The sequence below is a fragment of the Aythya ferina genome, assembly GCF_964211825.1.
Source record: "Aythya ferina genome assembly, chromosome: 15".
In the NCBI taxonomy this organism is placed as follows: domain Eukaryota; kingdom Metazoa; phylum Chordata; class Aves; order Anseriformes; family Anatidae; genus Aythya; species Aythya ferina.
In genome coordinates this window covers 4,278,072-4,295,204 of record NC_140314.1, presented here as the reverse complement: position 1 = coordinate 4,295,204, position 17,133 = coordinate 4,278,072, and the positions used below count along the sequence as shown (strand labels likewise).

At 38.8% G+C, this 17,133-nt stretch overlaps 1 protein-coding gene across 5 annotated transcripts in view; it reads left to right on the top strand.

Moving 5' to 3' along the window:
* Positions 1-17,133, top strand: part of SDK1 (sidekick cell adhesion molecule 1) — a 398,013-nt gene that overhangs the window by 265,024 nt on the left and 115,856 nt on the right. For all 5 annotated transcript variants that reach the window (XM_084536274.1, XM_084536275.1, XM_084536278.1 and 2 more), the window contains 4 exons: positions 4,175-4,311; positions 10,999-11,146; positions 12,019-12,159; positions 15,604-15,785. In XM_084536274.1, the coding sequence (XP_084392400.1) occupies positions 4,175-4,311; positions 10,999-11,146; positions 12,019-12,159; positions 15,604-15,785 (608 nt within the window). The remainder of the gene's footprint in view (positions 1-4,174; positions 4,312-10,998; positions 11,147-12,018; positions 12,160-15,603; positions 15,786-17,133) is intronic.

The window sequence follows — 17,133 nt, the reverse complement described above, 5'->3', positions numbered from 1 at the left end:
TTTCAAAAATCCACCTTGATATAGGCCTGCAAAAGAAAAAAAAACTTCAGAACTAATCGGTGCCTTGTAACAGTCCTTCCTGTGTTTAAAAATCAGAGAGGATTCTTTTGCAAGAGAAACTGGAAAGTCCTGAGCAACAGATGATGTGTTTATTTAAAATGTTATAAACTTTTATGAGCAAAGCCATCAAGGCTGACGGCTTTGTTAGTCTTCTTGCCTCAACTTCTTAGAAAATTATCAGGTGTAGCAGATGAACCACCTGCTCCCAAGTAAAACTTGTATGGTGGACCTGATTTAGGAAATCATTTATGAAGTAAGAGCAGGGCTTTTTATAAACTGACAAGAAAACTTGTTTAATCTCCCTTGCCTTTTTAGTAATCCCCTCTTCAGTCACAATCTCTCTAATTACCTGCTGTTGGACCATTTTTCTCAGAAATCTCTCCAAACTATGTCTGGTTTATTTCCCGTAGCAAATAGTTCTGCTTTTAGCTAATTTTATAAAACACTGGATGAGTAAATTTTTCAGCTACCCTCTGGCAGTGATGAGCTGACTCAAACATTAGGGTTTCTGTTTTGAACATGTATCATCAGTAACTAGCTAATAATTCTCTCCTAGATTGTCACAATGGTTTCATGTTCTTTTCTTGAAAATATGCTTTTTCAGTTGCTTTGTCAGAGTCCCCTTAGGTCACCTTGGTGGCTATGCCATTAACCCTGGGCTTATCTATCAATTACAGATTTCAAAAGTGTCTGTATACAGTTTTTGCTATCACACAAAGTAAGTTATGAAAAGTTTGACTCCATGCAACTCTTCAGCATTAGAGGAGTAAGGCCTTAAGATACTGAAAAACCTTCATATATTTTCAATGTGGGGCTTCAGTGAATAATAATAAAAATAATAGTAATAAAAAAGGATCATAATGATGAATTATAATCTTCCAGTGTCCGATCAAGGGTTGCTATGTGACCCACGTGTTACTGTCCTAAACCTTCTTGGTGTATCAGAAGTTGAGCAGTTGTCATCTGAGGTTCTTTTCATCCTGAAGAAGGCTTGAAATTACCATTCCCTGCAATGACTTTGGATGATAGCAGCAAGGAAAAGTAATTCTCTGTAAGGAAAAAAAAAAAAAAAAAAAAAAAAAAAAAAAACACAGTAGTGATCTGTTTTTGGGAATGTGAATATTCATGGTGGTGTCACAGGTCTCATTTATCATCCCTTCCACACAGTATGTGTTGAAAATGATAAGGGGACAAAGTGCAAGTGCTTGCTAAAGTAGGAATTACTATTTATTAATCTCTGCTTTTGTATAGTACAAAGAGAGAAGTTCACTTCTGTGTTGAAATGTCATTGTAGTTTTAATTATTTATTTTTGTCCAGGTGTGTTTTGTAGGCACTTGTTATGTCTGCCTTGAGGGATTTAAATCTGTAAGCACCATCTGTTGCTGTTCAGTGTGGACACATGGGTAAAGAATATGATATTAGTGGAGATCGGTGTGTTGTATGGCTGCTGCAACTCACGTTATTCAGCCTCTGAACAGAGTGCCTGTTTCCATCATGCTGCCGACTGATTACCATTTTATGTCAATCCAAGAGAATAATCAACTCAATTAAAATCATGAGCAAAAACAAACTTCAGCTAAGTTTGTGCTTTAAAAAATGTGAAGAAGGGAATGTCTCCTCTCCTCCAGAAGCACTTAGATATTTGTGCCCTACAAAAAAAGACTGATCCATAGATTCTTGCTTTCATGTAGTCTCTTCTTTCATTCGTGTAATGAGCTGTTAGTCAAATGAGCTGCTAGTTCAAGCCTTCGAAATGCATGGGGAAACAAGATTAGCCAGTGAACACACACCCTGAAAATATCCTTAATGTATTCCAGGAGTGTTTGTTCAGCTCCCAGCAAAGGAGTTACTAGGGGTATGTTTGCAGGGAGCACCCCCTCAGCCATCCCTTCTGTGCTGCTGCCCCTGTGAGAGTTGTCTTCTGGAGGAGGCTGGAGCTGCAGCTTGTCCCACGGGGCCTGGTGATAAATGAAGTGGGGACTGCGACTTCTCTGAGCTGTGTCACAACAAGACGTCTCACTCTCCTTCAGTAATTTTCTTTGCCAGCTTAATCACAAAAACATTTTTTCCAACCAGCTTGCTCAGGGACACGATGATAAATTGTAGCGGAGGTTTAATGCTTATTATAATTTAGTGTTTCATTCAAAATGAAGTAGCACATGCCTGTAATCCCTGTGTGAATGGCCACATCTTAAACACCCGCTCCATGCTTTCAAACAACAAGCTTATTCTTGTTTTGCGGCCATCTGCCCTCCTACCTTGTTTCCGGGTCTCCCTCTTCCCTAAACTTGCTAATTTTGCAGCACTCTGTTCAAAATCTGCATCTGTTGGGCCTGTTCCTGTTCTTCCCTGTGCCTGACGTTTCCTCTAGCCCCAGAGTGACCGTGTCTTAGCTGTTTTTGTATCAAATTCTGGAGCCTGGGTGCAGCAGGCCCAGACTAAGTGGGAACATAGCCAGCCTATGCTCCTTGTAATTGATGGAAGGATCAAAGAGTCTTTATTTAATAAAGCTAATACCTGAATTTCTGTCATTCCAGAAGTCAGATTGAGGTGTCATTCCTCAGAAAAAGACTGGGGTTACCATGCTTCTAATTTGGTTAGGAATTTAAATCAAATGAGATAAGATAAGACTTGGGTCCCAAGTTTAGCCTTAGGAAGCATAGGTGTGGGTGGGTGAGAGCCTTCCACTTGTGTTGTCTCCTTACCTGTGTATTTTCCTGGCAATTCTTTGGCTCTTGCATTTTCTACTTTCTTTCCTCCCTTCCCCTCTTTCTTCCTTCCCTGCTTCCTTCTCACCAACTCCACAGCATATGGCCACGACAAACAAAAACATTCACAGTTTTAACAGAAGAATAATAAAAGTACGGAATGACTCTTGTACTTTCCTCAGTCTTCCAGTAGAAACCTGAATCCAGAGCATATTTATTGTTCTGGCTTAAAGCCAGACTCTGTATTTACTTCTGTGAGTGGCTAAGGAGTTGCGGCTTTTAAATAACTGTAAGCCTTCAGTAGCATGATACATTACGATGTGAAATTGCTATTTTTTAAATTAAGGATATGAAGTCCCCTTGTGGCTTTCTGCTCTGGCCAGAGCAGATTAGCAGTAGTTCATGCTGAGGGAGGGTTACTGCTCAGCTTTCCTGGGGAGAAGCACCAGACTGAATGGGCAAAATCTGGCCCTCCTTGCTCTTCCTTCCCTGTCAGAGATGCTCATCCTCCTTAGGAACCAGGATAGAAGGAGCAAAAATCAGGCTTAATTATAATGACTGAAGGGCTCTTATCACTTAATACATATCAGCCTTTAAGGGATGTAGCAGAATTCAGTTTTCTCACTGCACCGTGCAGCCTCTGACTTTCAGGCAATGAGTCCAAATGAAATGTTTTTCCATAAATTGCCTTTATGTAGAGAAATTACACGTTTTAATTGAGCTGCTGTTTTATTTTTATTTTTTTTTAATGTTTCGTTTTGTATTTTCATGGGGTTTCTGCAGGCATTTTCTCTGTATTTTCTGGCTGGGTGCTTCCAAAAAAATCCTTATTATAGGAAGGAAAGATTCTACCCATGACAGGATAAGCCTGAATCCATGAGTAAATCAAGCTGTTCTGTAGCCTAAGAATACATATGGTAATTTTGATTAGTAGCTCTATATGGATAGTGTCAATGTCTTCTGCTTCCTTGAGTATGAATAATTCCATGTTAAATCGCATCTCCCATGTGTTTTACTGTTTATACATATTACTGCTGTCACATTGCTAGGACATCATTGTAAGAAGGGGAGAAAAAGCGAGAGAGAGAAATTTATTGACCAACTTGTCTCAATCAAAAAACAGTATGAAAATTGGCTTTTCCCACATTTAGCAACATTTCCATTAGCTGTTCTAAGCATCAGCCTTGGGACTTTCAGCACAAGTTATTTTTTCCCCAAATAGGACAAAATTGTGAATAATTCAGAGATGTCTTTCATTTATTTAATTGCACAATAGCTGCTGGTAGTTTTATATCTATCATCATACAAGTCTGATGCCATGTGCCTTTAGCTGCCTATAAGATTGTCCTGAATGAAATGTAGATTGATTTTTCTGTGCATTTTTTTTTTTCTTTTTTCTTAACAGCGAGCTGCCTCATTCCCCTCAGAATCTTCTGGCCACTCTGAATTCCTCATACAGCCGTAGTGTGATGCTTTCCTGGGTGCGTCCTTTTGATGGAAACAGCCCTGTTCTCTACTACATGGTCGAGCTCTCTGAGAATAGTGAGTAAAGTCAAATATGTTTCAATCTCATATACTTCTTAATTATTCAGCCTTCTTGCAGACTTGGCTTTTACCAGAGCCACCAACAAAATACTATTGTAATTTGCTAAATGAGCGACAGTTTGCAGGGAAGCCCTGGGTTTTACACTCAGCTATTAACATCCTGAAATATTTGGGAAAAAAAAAAAAAAAAAAAAAAAAAAAAAAAAAACAGTTAAACAGTTCTAATATGGTGAATTTGCTATACAGGAAAGTCTTAGTTCTACCTCCAGCCAGCCTGACTTCAGGCATGTCAGCTCATCCTTCAGTGCTTCTATTTGACATCTGTAAAATAGAAGGAGTCATATTTATTTCTTTCCATTGTTGTCTTTTGCTCTGGGTTCTTAGATATCCTGATGCATTCAGAGCCCCAATTTCACTTGAAAAGTGCAGGCAGTATGATAACACAAGGAATTGATGGTCTGTCAGAGGAACCAACTTGGATGTCAATAGGAGCAACTGTCATATCTGTATATGGTTTCATATGTTTTCTCCACTTTTCCTAGGCTTTTATTTCATATCCTTCTTTTAAGTAGGTGGCTGAGGATACAGAGCTGCAAAATATACAAATATCTAGCTTCATAGATTGCAAACCTGGTCTTTGTGAATGCCCACTTCTCGTAATTTTGTCATGCTGCATGTCTGGTCCTTTGTGGCTGTCAGTTTGCAAGGTTATTCAGGGACACTGCTAAATGCTTCTTTCTGAATTGATTGAAAGATGAGGTTATATGGAAATCAGTCACCTTGGCAATACTTTCTAATCTCTATCACCCTAGGAACTGGAAATCCAAGCCTAGCAATTGATGAAAAAATTAAGAGCATCACTTCTTCTGACATGTGGAAATTAGCCACTGCATAACTGAATGTGAAACAGTGCTGATTTATTATTATCTAGAGAGTAGCATTTTGTTTTGCCACACAGGGAGTTTGAGATGAAGCTTGAGCTTCCAATCACATAAACCTTTGTGCTTTGCAGGCTGGAGTACCTAACTTTTCAGATACAGAGGTCCCAGAACTGATGATCTTGACATCTGTTGAGCAAAGTGCAGTGTTCTAATGGAAATCTGAAGTCGTGCCTAGGACCACTGTCCTTAAAACGGTTGTCTTAGAGCTAAGACTCCTGATTTATTTATTTATTTATAATGGATGACTCAGAAAATTCACAGTGTTATGGGCTCCTGGCTCCCACCCCACTGGTGGTCACCATTTTATCACCATCTGTTTTCTTCTCTCTCTTCTCTCTCTTTCTCTTCCTATTGCCTACAGGCCAGTACTGCATGTCTGCTTCTCCTTACATGTTCTTTCACCCAGGGTTGTTACCCTTGCGTTTCATGGCTCCCAGTAGCTTTGACAGAGTTGAGTTAATAAAATCCCAGTCTGGGGACATGATGCAAAGATACTAGAGCTGTGTTTACGTGGAGGCAGCAAAGAGCTGACCGAGCATACGCACTTGGGGCCATAAGAGAAGAGGCAACTCACTTGGTGTCCTGGTGAGGTTTGGAAGGTCTTTCAGCGTCATTACCGCACGGATGTTTTGCAGTTCTAGTAAGAGAATGGGCTAGATGTGCCATCATTTCAAAAATGCTATAATTCATTTGCTGAAATCTGTAGAAGGCTCAGCGAAAATCAACAATAGTTCTCCAGAAATTATGCAGTCTCTCAGAACTCCACGGGATCCTGTGAACTCTTGCTCGCTCCATGATAGATCCAATAATTTTGGCTGATGGCATTGCAATCAACCACTGAGAGAGTCTCATTATCACAAATCATAGGTATGTTTACTTCAGCAAGCTTGCAGCTGCAAAAACCAAACACAGACCAGTCTTCTTGTGCATCGAGCATCTGAACTCCCAGAAATACCCAAGATCTTGCTCTCCTTTGATTTTCATCTCTATATTTACTTTGCTTTTATGCCTGGTCTCTAAATGGTTACTCATTGGAGTAGGATAGGGAGGAATTTAAGCCCCTGAATACTCCACTTTTACCATGCTCTTTAATTTCATATGTTATTGCTCAGCTTTAGAGATGTCAACAGAATAGTGGAACAGTGTCAGCAGTGACTTTGGTTTGCAAAGCTGACTTTGTCTACATACTGTCACTGTCTTGTTTTGCTTTTATTTTTGTGAAGTATTTGTTTTTGAGGATCATTTTGATCTCAGTAGCATGTAGTCAATATCTAGTTTCTACAGACCTGCCACTCCTTTGGAAAACAGCATATTTCCTTGGTGCTGTCATGTTCCCCTCCCACCCCCCATGTGATGTTCATGAATGAAGCTGACATTTGATCTTATGTAGGTATAGTTTTGTCTGATATGACTGTGCAGCATCTTTCTTTGCTTTTCAAAGAAAACTTCTTTTCAGGTTTTCTATCGGTCCCATTTGTGCTGCAAAAAGAGCAACTGTCAGGGATTCGGCATGTGCCCTCCTTGTGCTCACATCCTTGTGTCTGTAGCTCTTTCACTGTCAGCAGCAGTGCAATATACTTAACATCCCAATCCCAGTTTGTTTTCAGCCATCTAAAGGTTAGGGAGGGACATCAGAATTCTGATTTATTTTAGCAAATCTGCACAGAAGAGTTTATTCTTGGATCTGTGGAGTTTTAATACATGGGCTTTGCTTTACTGCTACAGGTGCCAAAATGTAGCCTAGTTTTTTCATCCTTTTAGTTGTTTTGCTTTGAATTATTTCCTAATAGCATTTAGGATCCATTGTACATTTTGAAGCACATACCGTAAGTGAATACATAATAACAGTATCTGTTTCAGAGAACTAGCTGAAGAGGGTTCAAAATAATGAGTGTAGATTTCAGGGGACTAATTACTAGCTACATTAGAGAGAGGCGTGTCAATCCACCTGGCATGGATTAGAACTCCTTTTCATTAATTTCAATTCAGTAAAGAGATATAAAAACCTTATTTTAATTAGAGGAAAAAAACAGTGACAGATCGTGCACATAAATTGCTGGAAATATGAACAACTCCAGTCACCAAGTCACCTAATTTTTAAAATGAATGTATTTGGCACAATGTAATAATTCTCAAATTACAAGTATTCACAGTAGACTGTGTCTGTGGGTGATTTGAGACATATGGCCTTAAACATTTGGGGGCAAATTTATAATCTAATTTGAAAAGCACAGTTCCAGGGAAACACAGTCATTAAGTATTCCTGCCCACACAGAGCTGGGAAAGTGAACCTCCATTTGAAATAGGATTTTCAAATAAATAGTAGCATAAGTTGTTATTTGCACCAACATAATTTGTGGATGTTTTGTGACCTGTTTAACCCCTGTTGCAGCATACTGAGGAATTCCAGCGGAGAATCTTCATGGTGTTAGAAGGAATTCCGTATATTTTATTCCAAAAAAAAGTTTAGATTTCAAGGATTAATCAAAAATTATGCTGACTGTTTTTTTATCTGAACAAGTGAATTAATACTTAGAGAGTTCTGCTGAGTACAGTTAACACAAAAGCCCATTTTTGTTTTATTGTATTCTGGGATATCTGTGCGATGTAATGATACAACTCTCCCTATTCATCACGTCATTTCAATGAGGAGATAATTAAAGCTCCTATGAAGAGCATCTGTACGAGCTTAACTGAAAGTCTGTGAGTTGTCTTGCTGAATTTGGTAGGAATATTCCAATGATAAAAATTGAACACATAGGTAAATCTTTGCAAAAATCAAAGCAAAACTCTTGTTTGTTACAACAGTGATGCAGGCCTATATGCGATAGTGCAAACAGATACTTTTCTCAGGCCAGTGATATACCTTGTTGAAGTCCTACCAAAGGAAGGATGAGCCAATTCATTTTTATTTGAGCTTTTTGCAATATCATATTGTCATAAAAGACAAATTCAGTAAACTCCAGTAGGACAGTAAATTCCAATAGTACTGTCAGTGCTAAACCCTTGGAGAAGAAAGGAGACAGAAATGTACTCCAAAGCTGCAAAAATTAGATTTCTGCAATAGATATATTCTGTAATATCAAATTGGAAATGATTCTTGAGGAATTTGCAATTAGTGCAAGAGTTGTGAGATAGATAGGAAAATATAGAAGAAATACCTCTTGGTAGGTGAGTAACCAGTGTTATCAAATGTATCAAAAATGAATCCAAAATTCTTAACAGAACAAAAGTCATTTCTCAAAGGTGAAAAATCATATTATAAGCTAGAGAATAGCCTGTGAGATTCTTGGTTTCCAATAAATTAACTTGGAGAGGCCATCGGAGTTAATTCAAAATACCCAATATCCTTAAGAAGACAGACAACTAAACATGAAAGTTTTTTGGAGAGTGGCAATTACAGCAGAAGAGCAAGCAAGCAAAGCCCAGCGTACTTTCTGGGCAGCTTAAGTTAAATGAAGGATTAGTGGAGTCTGCTCAATATAACAGAGATTTATTTAATAGTTTGACCTGGCAAGTCTCTTGTCACTGTGGAACTTCTCCAGGCTTCCTGGGACAGGCAAGTGACAGTCATCCCTGAAGGAGAAGAGAGTCAGTGTTGAAAATCTTATGGAACGTTTCCAATGCTAGAATTGCTTTTCTACATGGTAAAATGAACTTCTGTACAATACTGGGGTTTGTTCTGGATTTAAAGTGGGGAAACAGACTCTCAAAATGTTTAGTTTATTAATTGTCAAGAAAAAAACCTTGACATTTAAATTTTAAAGATACTCTCTCACTGTATCCACTGCTCCATGAGCAAGCAAATCCCCCCCAAACCACTTTCCTTTACGAATCAGAGTGCCCAAGAGATGAATAGGGTTCGTTTATATTAGTTTTCAGTTTAATCTCTCTTCCTGCTAGATCTTTTATCTTCCACCAGGAGAGGAAAAAGAATAAATAAAGTATTCTACAGATGCAGCATATAAACAGAGCAAAGCCCCAAGGTGCTGAAGAGATTAATAGGCCCTGTTGTTGAATCAAACTGCTCACTACATTGAACTGCTTGGGTTAAGCACTCTCAGGTGGTGTTTACACTAGCAGTAAACAAATGAAACTGATTTGCTCTAGGAAATGGACCACTACCCAAGTAGCTCATACAAGGGTATTTTGCTCTCTTAGTGTTGTCTGTTCTTCCGTTTTCTTAATGCAGCTGCTTCAGGCAGCTTACTAAGTCAGCCATACCTTAACTTTGGCTTGTCTTGATTTGTTACTGTGCACTCTGGGTGTAACAAGGTAAACAGTTATTTGTAAAGTCTCATGAGAAGCTTGATTAAAGAAAGAAGGAACTAGAGTGCACAAAACTCCTAGCCAATGTCAGCACAGGTATCCTTTTTCTAAAAGAAGCCCACTGTTCAGCTAAGATGAATTGCGCTCCAGATCTTGCAGCAGAAGCGACTGATGGCAAATCAACAACAATTGGCAAAGATGGAACTTGACTGCTGTGCAAATGTCCCTCTCCAACATTCCCAGTATTCTGCTCTGTCAGTTTTCCTGTTAAAAAGGACTTTTTTCTCAGAAAGCCACTACTGGAGTAAATATATCCTGAATAACTTGAAGATGCAGTGTTTATAACCCAAAAGGCATCACACCCCAGTGGACTTAAACTTTCTAAGGAATCTGCCAGAAAAGCACTAAATTGGTGGTTTACATCTTGGTGTGAAGTTTAGCAGCTTTCTACATGTGGGACATCTCATCTTCATTTTCAGGCAGACGTCTAGGTCACCTGCCAGGAGCTGCGATGCACTTCTGATGAGCAACATGCACAGATATGTTGCCAAAATCTACAGCTAGCTCCTCAGTAATTTCCAAAAGTGTTTGTAATTTTGTGCAGGGAGCATGAAAACAGCTGGTATTATTTAAAATCTGAGCAAATCTTTAAGTTGGCTGATTCCATTGCTGTACTGTTGCAACGCAGACCAAATGTCACATCTCCTTGACGGTTTCAGTCGTGACTTTGGAGAGAATATATGACATCAGCCCAGGAAGAAAAGAAGTCAGTATATTTAATTTTCAACATGTTTCATTTCTGACCTCTTTGAAAACTTGAAAATATAGTTCGGGCATCAGAGGAGCTCGGCATGTGAAGTATGTGAACTGACAACAAGGGTTTTATGGTACTGCTGGGACTGTTTATATCAGGGAACCTTCCTAGGAAATGATTAGACTGAATGCCATATACTATCTCCAGGAAAAAAAATTGCAGACGTAGGATCTGCAGCAGAAGCTTTCTCAAGTCTTACAGCAAAGGGCTGATTTGGCAGAGAGTGTAATGCTTCTACACCTGCCTGCAAGCTGGGTACAACAATATTCCAAACTGCCTGTGAATTTCATTACAGTCCTTCCACCAGAGCCACTCATGGGTGTGGTGTTGTAATGGCCTGCCAAACAGATGGGTTGTGAAATACACAGCCCATCTGTCTTTATCATGCTTGTTTCCTCTTTTATTAAAATGTTAATGAATATAGTTTTTATTTATTATGCCATGACATGTGCAGCATCACTTTCCAGTAGACAAATGTGCAATCTGCATAACCGTGTGTGCTGACAGGAAGGTTTCTTTTGCTGAAAAAGAAACTTCTTTCCAAAGTTCCTCTGAGGAAAACAAACACAAAGAGCTCTGTGTAGTCAGAGACAATTTCTCACTTCTGCAGCGCTTTTAACAAGCACTCCGGTCTCTCTCAAATGTTAATTATTCCAACAGATTCTCCCTGGAAGGTTCACCTATCAAATCTTGACCCCAAAATGACTGGTGTCACTGTGAGTGGACTAACTCCAGCCCGAACCTACCAGTTTAGAGTATGTGCAGTTAACCAGGTGGGAAAAGGCCAGTACAGCGCTGAGACCAGCAGGTACAGTAAAAATACATTCCTATGTACTCCATGAAAAAAAAAAATGCTGACTGTTGTGAGTGAATAGCGTAAAGTTATCTTTTGCACAGTAACTGGGAAGTGGAGCAGTTATCATTACCCAAGCCTCTGGAGAGTGCTCTGCAGCTGCTAGTAATTGGTGATAATGGCAATTAGGTGGTGCAGGATATCAGCACACAATGGGAGAGGTGCCCTCATATTTCCAGTGTATCAGCTGAACAGAATCTTGGAAGATGGTCAAATAAGTGTGTGCAACCCTAATATTTTTTTTCTTATTGTGTTAAGTCACTGCAGTTAGCCCTGGAAGGAGTACAGCTTTCACCCAATCATTGCAATGTCACTTCTGCAATTCACCCAGATGTGACATAGAAGGATGGCTTCATCAAATTTGGTTTCAAATGCATCCCCCTTCCTATGTGAACCGAAGCTTGCTGTGAGCTTGAATTGCAGAACAGCAGAACTCTAAATGGCTTTTTCAAAATGTAAGAGTTTGATATGAAAAATATTGAAAGAGCTGAAAGAAACAATTTGGAAGGAGTCACAGATACTGGACCTGAGCTCTAACTCATTCAGGCTTGTAATCTTTTTAAAGAGTTGTAGCAGCCTGGGTGATTCAGAGAGAATAAGGTTACCTCAGCTGTCTGTCTTGTTGCTTGCTTAACTGATTTCTTATTATGTTGATTTGTTGTAACTATTTCATGCATGTCTTCAGCAGTTTGATCAGCATTATATTTCTTTCTAGTGATCAGACTTTGATAAACGATACTGGTTCACATGGAGTTGGATACATGAAATAGAAATGTTACCTATCATTTATTTCAACACCCACCTCCCTCACGTTGTTTTATATTCAGGTTGATGCTGCCTGAGGAGCCACCTAGTGCCCCACCTAAAAACATAGTGGCCAGTGGGCGCACTAATCAGTCTATCATGGTCCAGTGGCAACCTCCTCCTGAAAGCGAACATAACGGAGTTCTTCATGGGTACATCCTAAGGTAAGCAATTTCCTACCCTGGAAAGCCTGGAGCTCAATTCTTGTATGCATGAGGGAGTTCTTAATGCTGTGTTTGAATAAGCTATTGAAAAACTATTCTTAATTCCATTAAATATGTTAGTTATTATTTAAAAATGCCATTGCTGCGTTGGTTTATTACAGATGAGAAATTGCCTCTGTTCAAATGATCCCAAGGGTGCAGACATTTGAATTCTGGCCGGTCTTACTAAAGAGTTAGTGAACACTGGTTTGTTTTTTACTCTGATAGCTACTCTGAATGGGCCTGCTGTGTGGACTAGCATCCTATGGAGACTCTCAGCATCCTGATAATTTTTTTCCATTTTTAAAGTGAAGTGAAGTGAAACACCAAGAACTAAAAGTGTTTACAAGGGAAGTTGGTACAGTGCAGCCTATGCGCTGCAGATGTATACGTGTGTATTGCAATCTCAGCCTACTGATAGAGAGGTGAATTACCGTAACAAAGTCACAAAGGGCTCCTGCTCTATGGAAGAGCAAGAATAGAATCAATAACCTTCAGTATTCTGCCAAACAAAATGGAGAGGGAGGAATGACAGGTAATGCTTCATGACAGACCTTGATCTGTGGAAGACCTTGATCTGGTTTTGAAAATTGGTTAGTTGAGTACGATTCTTTCAATCTCAGCTGTATTTATTAAAGAGAAACAGAATTCATCTACACCCAATTCATCTACAGTCTACTGGCTTCCTATGTTTTGTGCAATACTAGCAGCCAGCTAGGACCTTACCTTTAGAAAGGGAGACATTATCTAAATCAGAATATTTGTGGGAAATTCCCAAGCACTGTACCACCACTGACATATTTCCGACTGATGGTTACAGCCTATTGTAGGCAGGTTGCTGACATTTTTAATGTAGTGTCCTCCAGACCTACTGAAATATAATTAAATGCTACAGTCTAAATGCCAACACCCTGTTCATTCTGTGCTCCTACTTCTGCTGGCACGGGTGGGAATGCTTTTGCGATGTTAGTGTTGGTGAGTTCCCAAAATAGAGCTGGAAAGTTCCTTCGCTCTTTAGGCAGAATTGAAGTCTGTTAATCTCCCTGTCACCTGCACAGAAGCTTTTATAGTAGTGAGCCACTTGTGCAAGTGCCTGTGGATTTAAGAGATGGACTCAATTTGAAAGCTGTGCTGGTCATTAGTGACAGGTGGGGAAAGATGCTTTAGCTTCTGTCTGTAGCTGAAATTTTGTCATGAGAGTTGGGTACCAGTTTGCACAGGGTACAAATGTTGTCTGTACAGTTCTTTCCTTCAAACCAGTCTACCTGATGATAGGATTAACTCCTTAGCTACTCGTAGTGAGTTAACCAGTCTCAACATTAAGTCCTTTGAGAAAGCAATCCTATAGCCTCCCACTTCTGGCAATCTTATCTGTTTTCTCTGTAGAGCATTTTCAGTGATGCCAACAATTATTAGCATAATTGATCCTGGTCCTCCCTATAACGTCTCTTTCTATTTTACTAGAGACTGATCATATTCATTATGGTCAATCTGTGAATGTTTTTGATGTCTATGTGCTTTGTCTAGACCACAAAGAAAGCATTTAATCAAAAAGAATTTAAGATTATCGTATAAAAGCACAACTGTCCCAGGCAATAAACCAAGCTGTTCTTCTAAGTCAAAATACATGGCCACAACAATATGTGCACTGAAGAAAGGTCTTCCTGCGCTGATATCTATAGTATTAAGGTATAACAAAATGAAAACCACTGTGCATCCTACAGACCCAATGCTGAAGACATACAAGATACTAAATTGATGGAGCACCTGATCTTTAAAAGTGAAGGTGCACTGCACAAGTCATACAGAGTATACATCAAAGTCTATGGTGAGAAAAATTGTGAAGACATGACATTTCTGAACTGGCCTTCTTCCTCTGCCCTTTTTCTCACTGGCAGTATTGCATTTAGAGGAGTGCCATGCTAACAGCATAATAGATTAAATCACAGGAGCACTCCACACCTTGTCTGCTAGGTGTGAGACAAAACAGTGCTGCACAAAGAATTGACTTTGCCAGGATGCATGCAACCTTCGCAGGAGACAAAAGAAAGGAGACGGTAGATATATAAAGTAAAAAAAAGAAAAGAAAAAAAAAAGAGAAAAGAAAAGATGAAGATGATTCAATAAGTTCAGCTGAGAGCTGATATTTCTTTGTTTCCATTTCTATTTCACAAATGGAATTGTAACATCACAGATGTTATTAACTGTGACAAAATACAGTCAGGCAAGCAACTCCTCAACAGAGAAGAGGGGTTGTCAGTGATTAAGAACTGATCTCTTTATGAGGAGATTTTAGAACAAAATTTGCGGCTGAAGTACATGCAGAAGTTGTCTAGCTGTAGAAATTGTACCAATTTAACTCAGATAACTTAAGATCAGACTGTAAGATGTCAGTGAAATTGTTCTGTGCCAATAAGATTTTGGTGCTTATTGTGAAGCAAAAGATGAATATGAGCGTGTACAAGTTGTGCGTGAATAAGAATTCAAATGTTCCTGAATTTGTCTGCTCTATGGAACAGTAATGCCTCATGCCCCTTACTACTTGGTCTCTGTTTTTCTGATTTGATGTGAATTAGCATATTGTAAGCATCCATTGTACCATTTTAATAAAGGAAGGAAAACAAACAGTATTATTCACATTCACAGATTTGCAGAGTTTGTTTGTTTTCTATAATTTATTTATTCTTCGTAGTTTCTTGGCCTAAATAGATGCATCAAAAGGGCTTTGTTTTCTGCAACGCAGTTTTTACAGGGAAAAATATATTCCATTTTCCAGCTTTCCATGCCTTAGTAGAAAGTTTATCAGGATGTCTACAACTCAGCCTTATTTGGTACAGCCTTCCTCCAGGAATTCTTGTGCTTAACCAGTCCTTCAATCTCAAATGTATTCAGTCTTTATTTTAATCATGCTCTGATGTGAATCCTGGTGGAAGCCAGAGATGGCAGTGCCTGTAGCTCTAGAAGGTCAGAGCCTGCCTGAGTTCTTCCTTTTCAGATTTCAGAGAAGGAAAAAAAACATTCCTCAAGCTGATTTACAGCAGCACCCTGATAAAAATCACATTGGGGCTATTTTTTTCTCCTAAATCACATTTTTTACTAGACAAGCCACATTTAAAAAGCTGTAATTTTTCCACAGCCATAAAACAGGTTAAAATACCCATTTTGTTTAGGTCTATGCATGTAATCTCAGTGAGATCCCATTATAAATACTATAGTAGTCAAACAAGATGTGGTCTTATCAGCAGTTAGTCTGTTGTTTCTGATAATTTTTCATTATTCTTTGTATAATTTGGCTGTAAAAGTGTGAATATTGCTTCTTCACAAAGGAAGCTATTTTGCTAGTCAGGATATTTTCTATAATTGATACTGAATAATTAACAGCAAATTTTTCTTCCCATATGGTAGGTATCGCCTGGCTGGCCTCCCTGGAGAATACCAGTATAAGAACATCACCAGTGCAGAAATTAACTACTGCTTAGTGAAAGACCTGATCATTTGGACCCAGTATGAAATCCAGGTGGCGTCTTACAATGGAGCTGGGCTGGGAGCATTCAGCAGACCTGTGACAGAGTACACTTTACAGGGAGGTGAGCAAATCGGAACTGTATGTGTCAAAGCACAATTTCCTAAGGAGAATATGCACTCTCCGATAGTCCCACCTAACAATTGTAAAATGAATGGTCAGTTCAGTCATATTTGAAAGACATCTTTGTTGGGTTGGAAAGAAGTAGAAAACACCTACAAGTTTCAAGTGCCTAAGCAGAGACTCTATTGCTCTCTCTGTTGTAGAAAAAGCTGTGGGTCCCGTGGAATGGATTTATAGGATATGTGACATGCAGTGGCTGAGACTACTCTGACAGGAGAGGCATAGGAAATATGTCAAGGAATTGGGTTTATGGCAGTCAAGATATGCAGTATGCCACATACGTAATACAGGAGACAAATGCAGAGCAAACCAGCATCATTATTTTTGATCATCACAGAATAACTTGATTTAGAAATTTGGAATAAATTTGAAAGGAACTGTAGAAAGAGAAATAGAGCCTTTGGAGAAAGTATGTTTGATAGCAGTTCAAGGATGATGCATTTCAGACATTTGCAAAGAGGAAGACAGAATGATCATCAGAGCCTTAATTTTTATGCTATGGCTCTTCCACACCTTTCTGGTAAGTGCTTTAAAAAGAATATAAATTGCATCAAAAAAAGGATATGTAATTACTTTTTACAACCAGTGTAAGGCATGTTTACACCTCTAGATTGGTATAAAAATCTGTAGGATAATTAAGTACCAAGCCCTTAAAGCTTTTTTATATTTCATAATGGCAGGGCTATGCTGGATTCTGAGCACTGGACAGTATGTGGTCTCTACTGGTCATAAAACAATTAAACTATTTTAGAAGCTTGCAGTTTATAGTACATCAGTTAATTTATAATCAGTGAAAATTGTGTAGTTGTTTGTTAATTGTTAGTAGGAGTACTTTATAATGTGATTAGATACAGTTTGAGTTGTAGGGAGATCTTTAAGAAAAGATTATTTGCATGCAATAGTAATTAACCACAATAATTAAAACAGGAAGCTATCCATATTTTGTCTTAGGGCATCTGAAGTTTCACAGTTTAGAGGAGTCTAGACACATTCAACCTCTTTCTAGAAGTATTTATAGCAGACCTTGAAATGCTTTTTCCAAAGTCTTCTCTCTACAGCCAGGATTAATGTTTTGTATCCCACTAAAGACCAGCTCTCTGCTGAGAATTGGTTTGCACAAAGAATTTGAATCTATTCTGTGAATATGTTTGCAGTTCATTACTTTGTTTATTTGGACATTTTAGGCTATCACATCACCTTAGCCTTCCATCTGTTAAGACTCAGGTTTGGACTTCGCACTCTTTTTCTTAAACCCTGCAATTGACTCTAATTTCCCTTGATATTATGTG